This window comes from Triticum dicoccoides, chromosome 3B (assembly GCF_002162155.2).
Source record: "Triticum dicoccoides isolate Atlit2015 ecotype Zavitan chromosome 3B, WEW_v2.0, whole genome shotgun sequence".
In the NCBI taxonomy this organism is placed as follows: Eukaryota; Viridiplantae; Streptophyta; class Magnoliopsida; order Poales; family Poaceae; genus Triticum; species Triticum dicoccoides.
Genome location: NC_041385.1, coordinates 679,519,592 through 679,533,175, shown reverse-complemented (window position 1 = coordinate 679,533,175; position 13,584 = coordinate 679,519,592). Strand labels below are relative to the sequence as shown.

The following is a 13,584-nucleotide window of genomic DNA, read 5'->3' as shown; positions in this document are numbered from 1 at the left end:
GTTATGTCTTCACCCTGCTCGGTCTTTCATGGGACACCGATTTAGCCAATCCGCCACTTCGGATGTTCGAGCCAACTTCACCTTTTTCTCCGGGCAGTGGATCCTTCAGGGCGCCAACGTGCCTGTCCGGATGGAAGAGACAGTGGATTCCCTGAAAACTGCTTTATAATTTAAGTTTCTCTTAGGTATTTTCTTGTGATGTTGATATTTGAAAAATATATAGCCTATCTTGAAAAAAGTAGACATAGATGTAAACAATTTTTCCTCTAAAAAAAAGAGAAATATGAAACTCATTTTTGTTAGGGTAGGATGAAACTCATTTTAGTACATAGACTTCAGTTTGAAGAAAAAAGTTGTGTCCACATGACATACGTGGTAAGGCCAACTCCACCGCGCGACCCCATCTTGTCCGGATGCGTCCGTTTGGGGTAAAACGGACGAATAGCGCGGCCCGATGCGCGGCCTCAAACAGACAAATGTCCGAATTCCGTCCGTTTTCGACCCATCCCCGGCCCAAAGTTGCGCTCGGTTTGGGGTGAAACGGACGCGCGCGGACGACCGCGACGCGCGCCCTTGTCCCCCCGTGGCCCGCCTGTCGGGGACACTAGTAGTCCCTCCGCTCCCAATGCTTCGACCCTCTCTCTCCCGCCCCACCCCGCCCCCGGCGCCGACGCCGGCGCCGCCGCTATTCTCCGGCCGCCTCTTCACCGCACAACCCCCGACCGTCCATACCATACCACGTGTAGACATGGCCGCCACCACGCGCGCGCTTTCGCCGTAGTTTTGGCCGTCAATCGATGAGGTTTGGCCGTCGCCGTCTTTGCCGGTGGCAGAGGAGACACGACCGCCGGCGACGTACCACGGCGGCCGCCGCAGCTTCCGACGGCTCTAGAGTGGCCAGTAGTCGACCGACAACCACCCCTGCTGCGTCGAGGTGATCATCGCGGCCTCTTCGCCACCACGACCGCAAGGTGTTCGACATTTTGCCCACAAAGGTATGGATAGTGGAGACGAGTTTTTCTTCCACCACTTCCTTTGTTCATCGGACGATTCGTTGTCGGATGATGAAGATCTTGTGGTGGCTGCATTGGTGGTTCACGACCACATTCAACGGCAGCTTCCTCGGTACAAGGGGGTCAGTCCCTGGCCGTGCTCCCAACTTGAACCGCAACAGGGAAGGAGGCCACGCCCTGCTCTATGCCGATTACTTTTCCAACAAACCGCTCTTCAAGCCGGATAAATTTCGTCGCCGTTTTTGAATGGCAAAGCATGTGTTCAATCGTATCCGAGAGGGAGTGGTTGCTCATGACCCATACTTCAAGTGCAAGACGGATGCTCTTGGCAAGCTTGGGTTCTCCTCTTACCAGAAATGCACTGCGACCGTCCGCATGCTTGCGTATGGAATTCCAGGCGATCTGGTGGATGAATACGTGCATATGAGCGAGACAACATGCCTGATGTCAATGTACAAGTTCTGCCAGGCTGTGATCGAGGTGTTTGGCCCAGAGTACTTGAGGCAGCCAACTGCCGCTGATACAGAAAGATTGTTGGCGACCAACGCAACTAGAGGCTTTCCAGGCATGCTTGGCAGCATAGATTGTATGCACTGGGAGTGGAAAAACTGTCCATTTGCTTGGCAGGGCCAGTACAAGGGGCATGTCAACGCGTGCACTGTCATATTAGAAGCGGTGGCATCGCAGGATCTTTGGATATGGCATTCTTTCTTCGGCATGGCAGGTTCTCACAATGATATCAACGTGCTGCAGCGTTCTCCAGTCTTCGCGAGGCTTGTAGAAGGCCGCTCCCCACCTGTCAACTTTAAGATCAACGGCCACCAGTACAACAAATGATACTATCTAGCTGATGGTATCTACTACCCCTATAAAAGAAAGAAAGAGGCAGATCCAAATAATCTCAGCCGCCTAATCACACGATCTAATGGTTCACAATCTCTCTGTGTTTAACGCTAGCAAGCCACTAACCCGTCGACTGATAGTAGATGCCTCTTCGTTAAAGAAAACTACTCCGCACGAACGAACCACGATCTCTATCCTGCTTCTCCTGTGTAACCTCCGCCCTCTCCTCCTGTGCACGGTGCGCCGCCCGCTCCTTGCCCAGCGGACGCGCCGACACGGGTTGCTGCCGCCGCTCCAATCGCCCGTCGCTGCCCGCTCCAGTCGGCCTCTGCCGCCGCCCGCTCCTTCTGTGTTGCCCAGTGGACGCGCCAGCACGGGCTACCACCGCCACTCGCCGATCCTCCACTCCGCCGCCGCTCCAATTGCCCGTCGCCCCCTGCTCCAGTCGGCCTCTGCCGCCGACCCTCCGCTCCTCCGCCGTCGCCGCTGAACTCGGCTTCCGTCGCGGCTGACTCTGATCCCCCACTTCGACGGTGGCCACCTATACGGTGAGGCCCTCGCCATCAAGCCGACTAACTTTCACCATGTATCTCTCTGATCCTCCAAGTTGATGCTTGTGATTCTGTTCTCTCAGTATCTCACGAGGTCCAGTATATTTTTTTCAGTGTAGTGTTGCTTCACATTTGATATTTTCAGTGTAGTGCTGATACACGCTTCACTTAACCGGGAGATATTGGCCAGTGGCGATCTACAACCGGCCAGCCGTATCACGGTTCATGTTTTTGTTGGTTCGGAGTGCCCTTTCCACTGGAATTTATTGTGATGAATCGATCTGGCCATATCCTGACTGAACATAAAAAGTCTGATGTATCAAACTGGCCACATCCTTTTACACTTATTGATTGATATAAGTAATCTTCTTTGCAATTTGCTGTACAAATCAATCTAGCTGAGTTTTGTAGTTGATCCCATTAAGTGAAATATTAATCTTAGAAGGTCTTTGACTAATTTTAGAGTTGAGTTTAAGATCCCTAAGAGGTTTCCAACAGCAAACAGATTTAGGTGCTGTAGTGATTGGTCAATGTTGCTATGTCAGAAGTGCTTTCGGTTATAGCAACATGCACGTACCAGTGGTTGGAAACAGGTATATGGATTGATTTTTGGGAGATTTGCATGCATGAAGAACCTTGCTACATAAGCTTTCGGCCATGAGACACATATATATTCTGACAAATTTCTTCTCCGTTGAACTATTTATGTCCTCTTGCAGATGGTAATCATCTTAACTATGAGCAAGTAGGTCGGAACTATGAGCAAGTAGGTCACGTTTAAGATCTCAAGGATTCAGTGATGTTGGATCTAATAGTTGGACTTCACCGCCTTCTCAATTTATATAGGTATTGCACCAATTATAAATTTTAAGTTAGTTCAACTGATAATTTGGTACTGCAGTCAAAGCAGATAATGACTAGGAATTGCTAATTTTACCTCTGAAGCAAAGTTAGGTTCATATGTTCTCCGAGCAGCATACTATGCGGCCTTTCATCCCCATATTGGTCTTTTTAATCTATGTATTTGGATGAAGGTGAGCACTGTTGCTTGCTGACTCACACAGCAGGAATTAGGCGGGTTGTGGCGAACGAGGAACCAAGAGGGGCGGAAACTGTAGCTATACAACTGCGGAATTGATCAATACGAGCATGCTTTGTCTAGCCAGGGAGAGCGCCGAGGGTGCTGGTCTGTGGCACCAGAAGAGGTGAACTCTCAACGAGATACTAATCAATGGTGAAGTATTTAGATCAGTTCTACAACCAACTCATGTGCTTATAACTGTAGCTTTTGTTCAAACCTCAGTTGTAGGTAAGCTACATTGCCAAGTGCAAATCCTCATCTTACTACAGTTTTCAACTTTTCATTGATTTTCTATTTTGGATTGTATTTCCATTTTGGGCCCCATTTTTGACTGTAGCTTTTGTTCTGACCCCACTTGTACGCAATGTAATTTGCAGCCATGATGCTACATTGCCAATATTTTAGAAAACTGTAATTTGCTGCCATGATGTTACGCACGTGCAGGTCTATGGTAGTGGTACGAATTTGGGGGTACATCTCCTCGCACTCAGGTGGAAGAAATTCCTCGCCCTCAAGTCCAACTAATTCAGGACCTGCATCTCTGATATACCGTGGTGAGTCATGCTTACTCTCGATCTCCCCATTACTTTCCATTCCATTTCTTGGATGAAAGGAATGCTGGTTTAATTTAACATGTTGTTCAAACTCAGAAGCACTTGATGTGCTCTTGCTGATATATACAAGAAATACCGGACCTTGATGAAAATCATAGTACACTTCATTCACAATTTAAATTCTTAGCCTATCTATCATCATGTCCAGGTTGGTTCCTTCCTCGATGCCTTCTCTCTTGACAATCGATGAAATACACAACTAGCTTGCACATATTTAAGGAGCACGTACAGTTTCATTGTGTAAAAAATAGTAGCAGGTGAGTTTTTATTCAAAGAAGTCTCCACCAGTCGACCTACATATATATACATGCCTAAATGATCTCTTTGTTTGTAAACACTTCAATATTTTGGTACTTTCCATAGGTGGGTATTTTAGCAGTTCAGCTATCTGAAAGAGAAAATGAGTTGCTTCAGCAGAAAACCGAGGTCATGACATTAGCCACTTCACTGAAACCGGTCAGTTCATCACTTCATCTTTGTTCGTTGGTAAGATCTGTATTCTGTTGACCTTTGTAAACACATTTTAGTATCATTATCCATTCAGTGTTCTGTTTACAGTGTACTATTAAATGCCATTTTCCATGTGTATTTTTGTTGATTGCTGTTGGATTTGGAGGCAAACTAATTTCCTCCTAAAGTATGAATTATCTGCCATGTGTATGACTTTGAAATCTTCAGTTTGAAATTATGAAAGTTTGTTCCGCTCTTACATTAAGCAAGTGTCTAGAGGAAGTTTTGCTTTTGTTTAGGCTCGAGAAACAAACTATCACGCAGTATTGTGAATTTGAAATGAAAGGACCTGCAGATAGTTTCTTGAGTAACAAAATTTAGGAGGCCTGACTAATTTTATTATGATAGTTCAGACATGCTGCCAATGAAATTCACCCTTTACAGAAAACAGCAAGTTGTTTACTCATGTGTTGTTCTGTTATTAGACTGTAGGGATAAGTTACCTTTTAGTTTTTACTACACCAAGGTTAAAGCTTTGTTTTCTTTTCATAGCTGCGCCATTTTCTTCTACAATTTATAGATATTCTTTTTTTTTTTCGAGAGTACGCCAAAGGCATACTTTTATAGAAGAGAGAAAATACAATGTACAAGAAGCCTCGAAATGGATGCGAACATCCACTCTCGACCACACCCCAGTACAACCAAAGCAGATGTACTCTAAACACCCCATTACAGATAATTATTTACAGATGTTCTCATAGATTTGGGATGTAACAATGGTTAACCTGCTCTTTATGTTTTTTGATAATTGCTTTGACCATCTGTTAATTAGGCATTACTATGTATCCGGCTTTTTCTAAGATATCTTTTATGCCATCATGGCACTGAACCATGAGTGAAGCAATGATGTAAACAACTCTGGGGTATAACCATTTGGCTGCTGGACTAAACATTACATATTTAGTAACTATTTCAAAACACAAAATTTCATGATGAAAAAATCAGCTTGTCCATTTTCTTTTATGGCTTGACTCTGTTCAATCTTACAGAGAAAAGGACTGTTTTCTTCTTTTGTGACATGACAGGAAGCAAGGTCATGTGTAAGACGGAGGAGGAAACTGATTTGGCTCTTCATCACGTTGAGACTGTTGCAGCCATGTGTGATGTGTCAATTTCTATGATGGGACAAAGGGTAGAATCAGGATGATATGGCTAAGAAATAGTAGCAAATAAGTGACTACTAGGGTGTCCGTACTAGCAACAAAGTTACATAAATTTATTGATCTTGAACTAATTTGCACATTCTTTATTTATCCGTAATTTAGTTTTGCTTCCATCCGAAAAACATTATAAATCAGTAATAAAGGTATGTACGGATGAAAAACTATGTAAATATTAGACAACTATTTATTAACAATTATTTGATGTCGATTGAGACGTGCGTTGCACGTACATGTTTACTAGTATATCCTCAGTGGTCAAATTTTGTGAAGACAATCTCGAAACCTCAGGGTGAGAAGAGAAAAAGATTTGCCCAAATGCAAGAGAGTGCTAGAAAGGATGTTGAACGTGCTTCTGATGTGCTTCAATCCCGATGGGGCATCGTTCGATACCCTGCACTATCATGGGATGACAAGAAGCTTTGGGAGGTGATGACTGCTTGTGTGATCATGCACAACATGATCGTCGAGGACGAGCGTGATGACAATATCTTCGACCAAGGATTTGATTTTCAAGGTGACAATGTTAAGCCCCTGCACCAAGAACCGGCCACGTTTGATCAGTTTGTCCAGTTCCATCGTGAGATGCGTGATTGGCAAACTCATATGGATCTTCAAAATGACTTGGTTGAGCACGTGTGGGAGCATATTGGCAACCGATAGATGTATTGGTTCGTTTTATGTTCATTCAAGACAATTTCGATTTGGTTGTAAAACTTTCTTTATTAGAGACAATTTCGATTGGGTTGTAAAACTATTTTAATTTTAAACAATTAATATTTGGACGTGCAAACTTGTTTCCATATGAAAATATGGGCATTTTAGGCCCTGGCGGACGGGACGGGGCAAACGGTTGCGGCCGCGCACTGGGCGCACGTCCACCGCATTTCAGGACAGGTCCGGACACGACCCCATTGCCCTACCCAAACAGACAGAATTCGGACAAAACGGACATCCGTTCGGGGTCGCGCGGTGGTATTGGCCTAAGCAATTCATTCATACTATTAAAAAAAAGTTGTGGAGAATACGGCACACCAGCTGTGTTCTTGATGAACAATGTAATAAAATACGGAGTAGTAAAGAAATGGAGACGAACGACAACAAACCTAACCAATTTGCAGCCGGTGAGAGGATTCCGTCGGCCCCGCCATTCATGCAGATGCAGAGACCGCGTTGCCACCTCCACATGTGCTGCCGATCTCGCCGTCTCAGCAACAGCAGACAGGTGTCGCACAACTCAGCGTATACCACACTCGATTAGCGCTAATCTATTCCCGCTAAGCTTCGCCTAGTCAGCACCCATATCTTAATTCTCCCTTTTCGCGCCCGCGCCCGCGCACGGCTCTCGTCCCTCCCTGTCGCCACTGCCGACCTTGTCCTCATCCTCGGCACCTTCTTCCCCTTTAAAATCCCAAGCATCTCTCCGTCAAGCCTCACGCACCACAACATCCATCGATCCAGCGATCATCCAGCATCACGCATACACACGAGGCAGGCAGAGAGAAGCAGAGAGGACTCGGCAGAGGAGGAGATGGTGAAGATTCCGAGCCCGAGGAGGCTGTTCAGGAGCCGGTCCAAGAGCACGACCGGCAGCATCGGCGGGGTGGACATGTGCGCCATGGTGGCCGAGCACGAGAGGATCAAGTGGGAGGTGCGGCCCGGCGGGATGCTGGTGCAGAAGCGCCGGGGGCCGGACGACGACGCCGTGGTCGAGGCCATCCTGGTGAAGGTCTGCACCGCCGGCGGCGCGTGGCAGCACGACGTGTCCATCGACGCCACCGCCACCTTCGGCGAACTCAAGGTGCTGCTGTCGCTGGCCACCGGGCTCTGGCCCAGGGAGCAGCGGCTGCTGTACCGAGGCAGGGAGCGGGACGACGGCGACCACCTGCACATGGCCGGCGTCCAGGACAAGGACAAGGTGCTCCTCCTGGAGGACCCCGCCGTCACGGAGAGGAAGCTCCGGTCCACCACCCTCGCGCAGCTCATGGGGGTGCCCTGCCATTCCTTCATCCAAGTCTAGTATAGAACCCGCACACCCTCTCCTGCCGGCTGTTCTCGCGGTTTGTTTGGGCGAAGATCTGCTAGGTGTGTTAACCGAGTGTTAGCAGCGTTCATTTCTTTCTTGTGCAACGTTAGGATACAATACAGCACAGCACAGTACATTTTGTAAATTACTCTAGTTTGTATAAGGAGACAATGACAGTGACTATGTTGCGTATAAAAATGTACGGTGCATGCGTGTGCTCATTCTCTGTTGCTGGCTCGTTTACACTCTTCTGACAAAATTGGCTACACAGTTCACACTATGCTACACATGCATCTCTTGCAGTTTATCTGTGTGTACATAGCATTCTTCTGACGAAATAAGCAATACAGTTCATATTGTGCTACACATGCAGTCTGACAGAATCAGCAGGACAATTCACACTGTGCTAGCACATACTCCATGAACAGTGCTGGTGGAATATGCACAGTGTGAGTTGGGAGTACTATCTACGTTTAGCAATTTTCTCCACCAGCATGTACTGATGTACATCTATTCTTTCATGTCGAAATTGACCTATGGCAAGCAGCAGAGCAGGTTTACGGTTACCAAACATGTAACCGCCAGCTCGCCTGGACAAAAGCTGGCCTGGACAAAAGCCGGCCTCCTTTAACGGGCAGCTCACCGGCCGGAACTACTCCGCAGCACCCACCGACCAGTGGCGAAAACGTTGGGTGGATCATGGCAATCGTCAGTGCTACGAAACCGGAGCATAATGCTAGCTGTTGTTACGGTTTCCGGTAACTACCCCGGGAATCGGAGGCCGGCCAGCGACTCGCCTCTCGCCAAAATTTCAGCGTACGCGTTCCATCCAGGCATTGCTAGGCTGCTAGCTAGCTGTTTCCACTGTACCCTGCACATCAGAGCCAAGTCAAGCGGCAGCGGTGCAGCCTGGAGTTCAAGAACTTATTCTTCTTCAGAGAAGGTTTCACCGCAGTTAAGTACGTCGACGGATGATCGAGCAGAAGTGTGGATCGACCACAACTCGGATCATATGTAGACAGCGACGCGCGATCGGACCGCGACAGATGGTAATATCCAACGGGGGTCAGGGGAGGGGCATGTATCTGCAGCTGCAGCTGAGATGGCGCTGTCGAGCACGCACCCAGGTCCCCCGAACTCGTGCCGGGAAGAGGGGGCAGTGGCTTCAATGCATGCGCCCGGCGCGATCCCAGGCCCGTCCCCGCGGCTGGCTTATCCGACTCCGCGCTATCTGCGGCACGTCGGCCGGCCGCCGTGGTCCCGAGCGCCCGGCTGGTCGGCGCCGCGGCCGCGTACGTGTGGCGCCATGTGCGTGGCGTACCCTGTCTGTCGGCCGGCGAGACGTGCGCGATCTCTACACCCTTGGACACTGCTACTGTGCTGCGCTGACGGGTAGTGACGGGACGGCGAAGCTTGGGCTGCCTGTCGAGCATTCGGAGCCGGTAAAATTTGTGAAGCTGAGATTATTTTTTAACGGATGTTGTGCACAAAAACTATCTGCAAATCGTATGAGAAACAAACTCTCCGTGGTTAATTTGCTCGGGAAGTCCTTTTGACAACTAATTTCAGTAAAACAGTACTCCTTCCGTAAAGAAATATAAGAGCAGTTTAGATGAATATGATCTAAACCGCTCTTATATTTCTTTACATATGGGAGCGCCAATGATTTATTTTATGAAAGAGAAGATTTTTATCACAAGCCGATTTTAGCTCAGTTGGTAGAGCGGAGGACTGTAGTGTATGCAGATTAATCCTTAGGTCGCTGGTTCGAATCCGGCAAGTCGGACTTACACAATTTTTTGTTAATCTCTTTTCCAATTATATTTGTACAGTGTTTGCCCAACAAGTGAAACTGTCGGCAATTCTTTGAGCCGTCGGAGCGCTTCCTTTTGCTATTGTACTCACAACAACTTTTTTCTTCTACCCGTTGCACCTTTATGAGATTTCGTCCGTGGATGCCACAAATCAGAAAGATGACAATTAGTCATCTTAGCAGTTTATAACAACGAATTTGCTAAAGGGATTAACTAAGTCTCATCTAAATTCTATGACATTTGATTCTATGGGGAGATTCGTGCAGTTTATTGGATTTTTTCATGTTAATGTCGCTTAATGAGTCTTACTTAATTCCCATCTAGAAGAGATCTAGCTCTTTATTGGATTTCTATTTCTTTTATTTTCTATATATATCACATGTGGCCGTCTTGTGTTTGTAATATGACTCCATCAATGTGAAATTATGCCTTTGTACGTCTATGGTTTTTCTCGTAAAAAAATGTTCTGCTGTCTCCTGCTTTTATCTAACAACTTTTTCATGTAGATCTAAATAGTATAGTCTGTTTATGTTACAATTACGTGGATCTAACAGTTGTGATCTTCTAAAAAGAGACAATTCATCACATCGGTATTTTGATTTTCTATAAAAAAACCCGCGCATCTTTCTATTTTCATCTGTATCGTAACTCTAATACATAATACTTCCCCGTCTTAAAATAAGTGTCTCAAGCTTAGTACAATTTTGTACAAAGTTGAGACACTTATTTTGGGACAGAGGGGGTAGATATAAATAGACGATTGTTTAATACGATACCATTCAGAAGTCAAGTCGAATGCAAACATGATGAAATTTTTATTATTCTCTATCATTGACCTTGATAAATATACAAGGCCACATGGTATATGATACCATTATCATTAGTTCAACAACCTTAGAGGGAACACTACATCCCTTCTTGCACCCCTCCACATACTACACACTTGCATCCCTCGGGAACACACACGTCAGGATTTTTGGGTGAGGGCACTCTAGGTATCTTATTGCAGTAAGCTCTACAATCATCGATTTGACAAGGGCCACTTTTAAGGACATGTCTGCACTGGAGGGAGGTTGCCATATCTAGGTATCAAAAGAGGAAATAAGAAAAGTTAGAGCATCCCAACATACATATAATACAATTCTTGAAGAGTAGATGTTGAAGATAATATTGTCTACTCCCTAGATACCTGAAGATAGCATGAGGAGTGCCAGGGCGAAGAGTAAAATATTCATATTTTTCATCTCTTGGCTGCAGGCTCAAGAGCGTCGGGATTCTAAATTGCGGACTAACAAGTCGCCACAAAGGGGATGAGTTTTGTCTCTATGGATTGTTGGGCTAACCAGATGTGAGTAGGCTCTTTTTATAGTGGATGCGTGCTAATACAAACAGAGAAGATTACTTGTAATTATTTAAGAATAAACGCGTAGCCAAAGTATTTGCAAAAAAAAAGAACACGTAGCCAAAGAATATTTTGCTAAATCAAGAACAAGATTTGCAATAAGTTGAGAAGATATTGATTTGATTAGTGCTGGTAAAGAGAACGGTTGTAAGGAATTTAGAAGAAAAAAGTGTAGACAATTAGGAAAAAAATCTTATAGTTTATAAGCTAAGGAGATCAACTGTAGTAAATCAAGAATAAGATCTACAATAAATTAGGGGCGAGGCAATATCTGTTGGATAAAGTTAGCATGTTTCCGAATTTTTTTTCTGCAAAAATGGACTCTCCATGTTATTTTGATTCTGTTTTTGTGATACTGTAATTTTTCGGATTAATTTTTACATATAGTGTGGATTTTCCTCCGGAAAACGTGGCGGAATGATGTGGTATGCTAGTGTAGACCGCACCTAAGAAAACTTTTGACCACACAGTAGGGAGACGAGGGCACGGCTATGTGCCGCTCATTGAGAGGCGCACGACTGCCTTGTGTACAGCGGGCTGGTGGTGGGCTGGCCTAATAAGACATGGTTCGTCATGCTGACGTGACTTAAATATTATTTTTCTTCTTTATTAGATTTTGAATGCATATATTTCAAAAACTTGAATTAATTTAAGAAATTTAAAACTACGAATTTGGAAAAGTATTTACATCTAGAATGTCAAACATATATCACTAGATTCATCAAAAGATGTAGTTTCATATTTTTTATATTTTGTATTGTACATATAAATATTTTTCTCTACAAACTTGATCAGAATTTGTAAGTTTGACTTTTCACAAAATCTGTACGCACTACATTATAGATTGGAGGGAGTATATAAAAAAGTTAGCACTATTTTAAAAGAGCTAGGGCAGAGTGGCGCATGCTCTACAACGTGACTTAAATTGATCAACCATCTTCATCATGGCATCACATATAGTTCATGCCGTTTGCTCTGTTGTATAGTTTCTTTGCCGTCAGGCTTTTGATGCCCGTGTAAGCTCAGTGCTCCATGTACGCCTCTTTGCTCTCTTTCTTATTAACAAAGATCAATGAACTGGCACTAGACGGCATTTGATAACCTACGGAACAAGTCGAGCAGCAACAGCAGCAGTTCTTTTCGCAAAAAAGAAAAGAAAAAAGCAACAGGAGCAGTTCAGCCTAGAATCTTTATCCTCTTTTTTTTATAGAGAGAGGGAGTTCAGCCTGAAATTTAGGGCCTGTTTGGTTTGTGTCCTGGCCATCGTGCCTGAAAAAAGTCAATGCCTGGAACGAGCCCGAGAGCATCTGTGTTTTATGCCTGCGCAGGCTGGCCTGGGACAAGCACGTTTGGTTGATGCCCTGGCCTCAAAAAGCATTAGAGAATATTTTATAAGGTAAGAATGTGTACGGTTGTGGAGCCCACTGAACTAGCAAAATATTTTAGTACTAATGTACAACCAGGCACGCGCCAGGCATGTGAAATCGTTCGCCTGGCTCCAGGCTAATGGTGGTGCCTGGATTTGCCCAGGCTAATGATGGTGACAGGCTTTTCCAGGCCAGGCATTTTGTCACACGCTCAGGACACTATCCAAACATGTCTCAGGCAAGTTTCAGGTACGCTTGTGGTCAGGCACCAAATCGCGAGGAAGGCAGCCAAACTGGCCCTTAGTTACTGTTGGCAGAGAAAGAAGAGAATTCACCGCAACCAAGTACGTCGACGGCTGATCGACTGGAATTGTGGATCGATCACATCTCGACGGATAGAATTGAAAAAAGAATACTGTACTTCATTTGCCATAGCTCATCGGTTTGTTTTTCCTCACTGGCTTTCATGGTAATGTCAAAATCACGGGCAAACATGCGTCTCCATACACAATCACAAGATTCTTGACAAAATCCCTCCTCAAGACGCTCAAGTAAAACTCCGATGAAATGCTGCCCTTTCTCGGTTCCAATTTCACAAGAAATCCTTTTTGACCTCTATCAAAATACCCACAGATCCTCCTCTAGAAGGAGAAGAGATTCAGTCAAAATCAGAGTCTACATGCAGCATAGCTGAGGTAGTCCTCTACTCCTGTATATATATCATGGTTTCTTGCAGGCCCGCAAAATGTAGATTAGGTTTCTAATAAATGCATTTCATTTTCTCATTGTCCCCTAGTCCCCTCTAATTCCAAATAACACCACCAACCATTTCTTTGCTCTACTTGTTTACCTCGAGCACTGTTGATTAGTAACTCTGCATTTGGTGCACTGATATAATCCTTGTGTATTATATTAGCATAATTTGAGTCTAATGCAAACCGACCTTAGCTCAGTTGGTAGAGCGGAGGACTGTAGTATTTGCAGATCAATCCTTAGGTCGCTGGTTCGAATCCGGCAGGTCGGACGGTTGGGGGTTATTCCTTTTGTGCGTCTTCTTTTTTTATCCTCGTCATGACGATGAGGGGCCGCTTGATTGGGATCTTTCGGTGGATCCTTTTCCCTCTTGGGCCTTAACGTGGGTCCAATTTAGATCCACTAAATATAATTCATCTGGTTCAATTTTGTGCGTACGTATTTTCTCTT

At 45.3% G+C, this 13,584-nt stretch overlaps 1 protein-coding gene, 2 long non-coding RNA genes and 2 other non-coding genes across 15 annotated transcripts; 4 read left to right on the top strand and 1 right to left on the bottom strand.

Annotated features, from left to right (window-relative positions):
* The first annotated feature begins 1,875 nt into the window (after positions 1-1,875).
* On the top strand, positions 1,876-5,986 carry LOC119277814. 11 transcript variants are annotated; one of them, XR_005137327.1, is made up of 5 exons: positions 1,876-2,404; positions 3,127-3,253; positions 3,442-4,042; positions 4,251-4,359; positions 4,466-5,090. It is a non-coding gene; the product is annotated as an uncharacterized LOC119277814 (long non-coding RNA). The 11 variants fall into 11 exon arrangements; XR_005137333.1 differs by lacking the exon at positions 1,876-2,404 and adding an exon at positions 5,638-5,986 and having other exon boundaries at positions 2,599-3,253; positions 4,466-4,558; XR_005137326.1 differs by lacking the exon at positions 1,876-2,404 and adding an exon at positions 5,638-5,986 and having other exon boundaries at positions 2,599-3,253; positions 4,466-4,588.
* A 1,208-nt stretch (positions 5,987-7,194) lies between these two features.
* LOC119281823 (BAG family molecular chaperone regulator 1-like) lies at positions 7,195-8,019 on the top strand. The gene has a single exon (XM_037562245.1). The coding sequence runs from the start codon at positions 7,304-7,306 to the stop codon at positions 7,790-7,792; it is 489 nt and encodes a 162-aa protein (XP_037418142.1). The 5' UTR covers positions 7,195-7,303; the 3' UTR covers positions 7,793-8,019.
* A 1,479-nt stretch (positions 8,020-9,498) lies between these two features.
* Positions 9,499-9,584, top strand: TRNAY-GUA. The gene is given in 2 exon segments: positions 9,499-9,535; positions 9,549-9,584. It is a non-coding gene; the product is annotated as a tRNA-Tyr (tRNA).
* An 819-nt stretch (positions 9,585-10,403) lies between these two features.
* On the bottom strand, positions 10,404-10,927 carry LOC119281822. The gene is made up of 2 exons (XR_005138561.1): positions 10,802-10,927; positions 10,404-10,694 (listed from the first exon to the last, which is right to left on the bottom strand). It is a non-coding gene; the product is annotated as an uncharacterized LOC119281822 (long non-coding RNA).
* Positions 10,928-13,319: 2,392 nt separating this feature from the next.
* Positions 13,320-13,405, top strand: TRNAY-GUA. Its single transcript is given in 2 exon segments — positions 13,320-13,356; positions 13,370-13,405. It is a non-coding gene; the product is annotated as a tRNA-Tyr (tRNA).
* The last annotated feature ends 179 nt before the right edge of the window (positions 13,406-13,584 follow it).

Coding starts and splice junctions, on each gene's coding strand:
- LOC119281823 (XM_037562245.1), top strand. CDS start 7,304: ATGGTGAAGATTCCGAGCCCGAGGAGGCTGTTCAGGAGCCGGTCCAAG.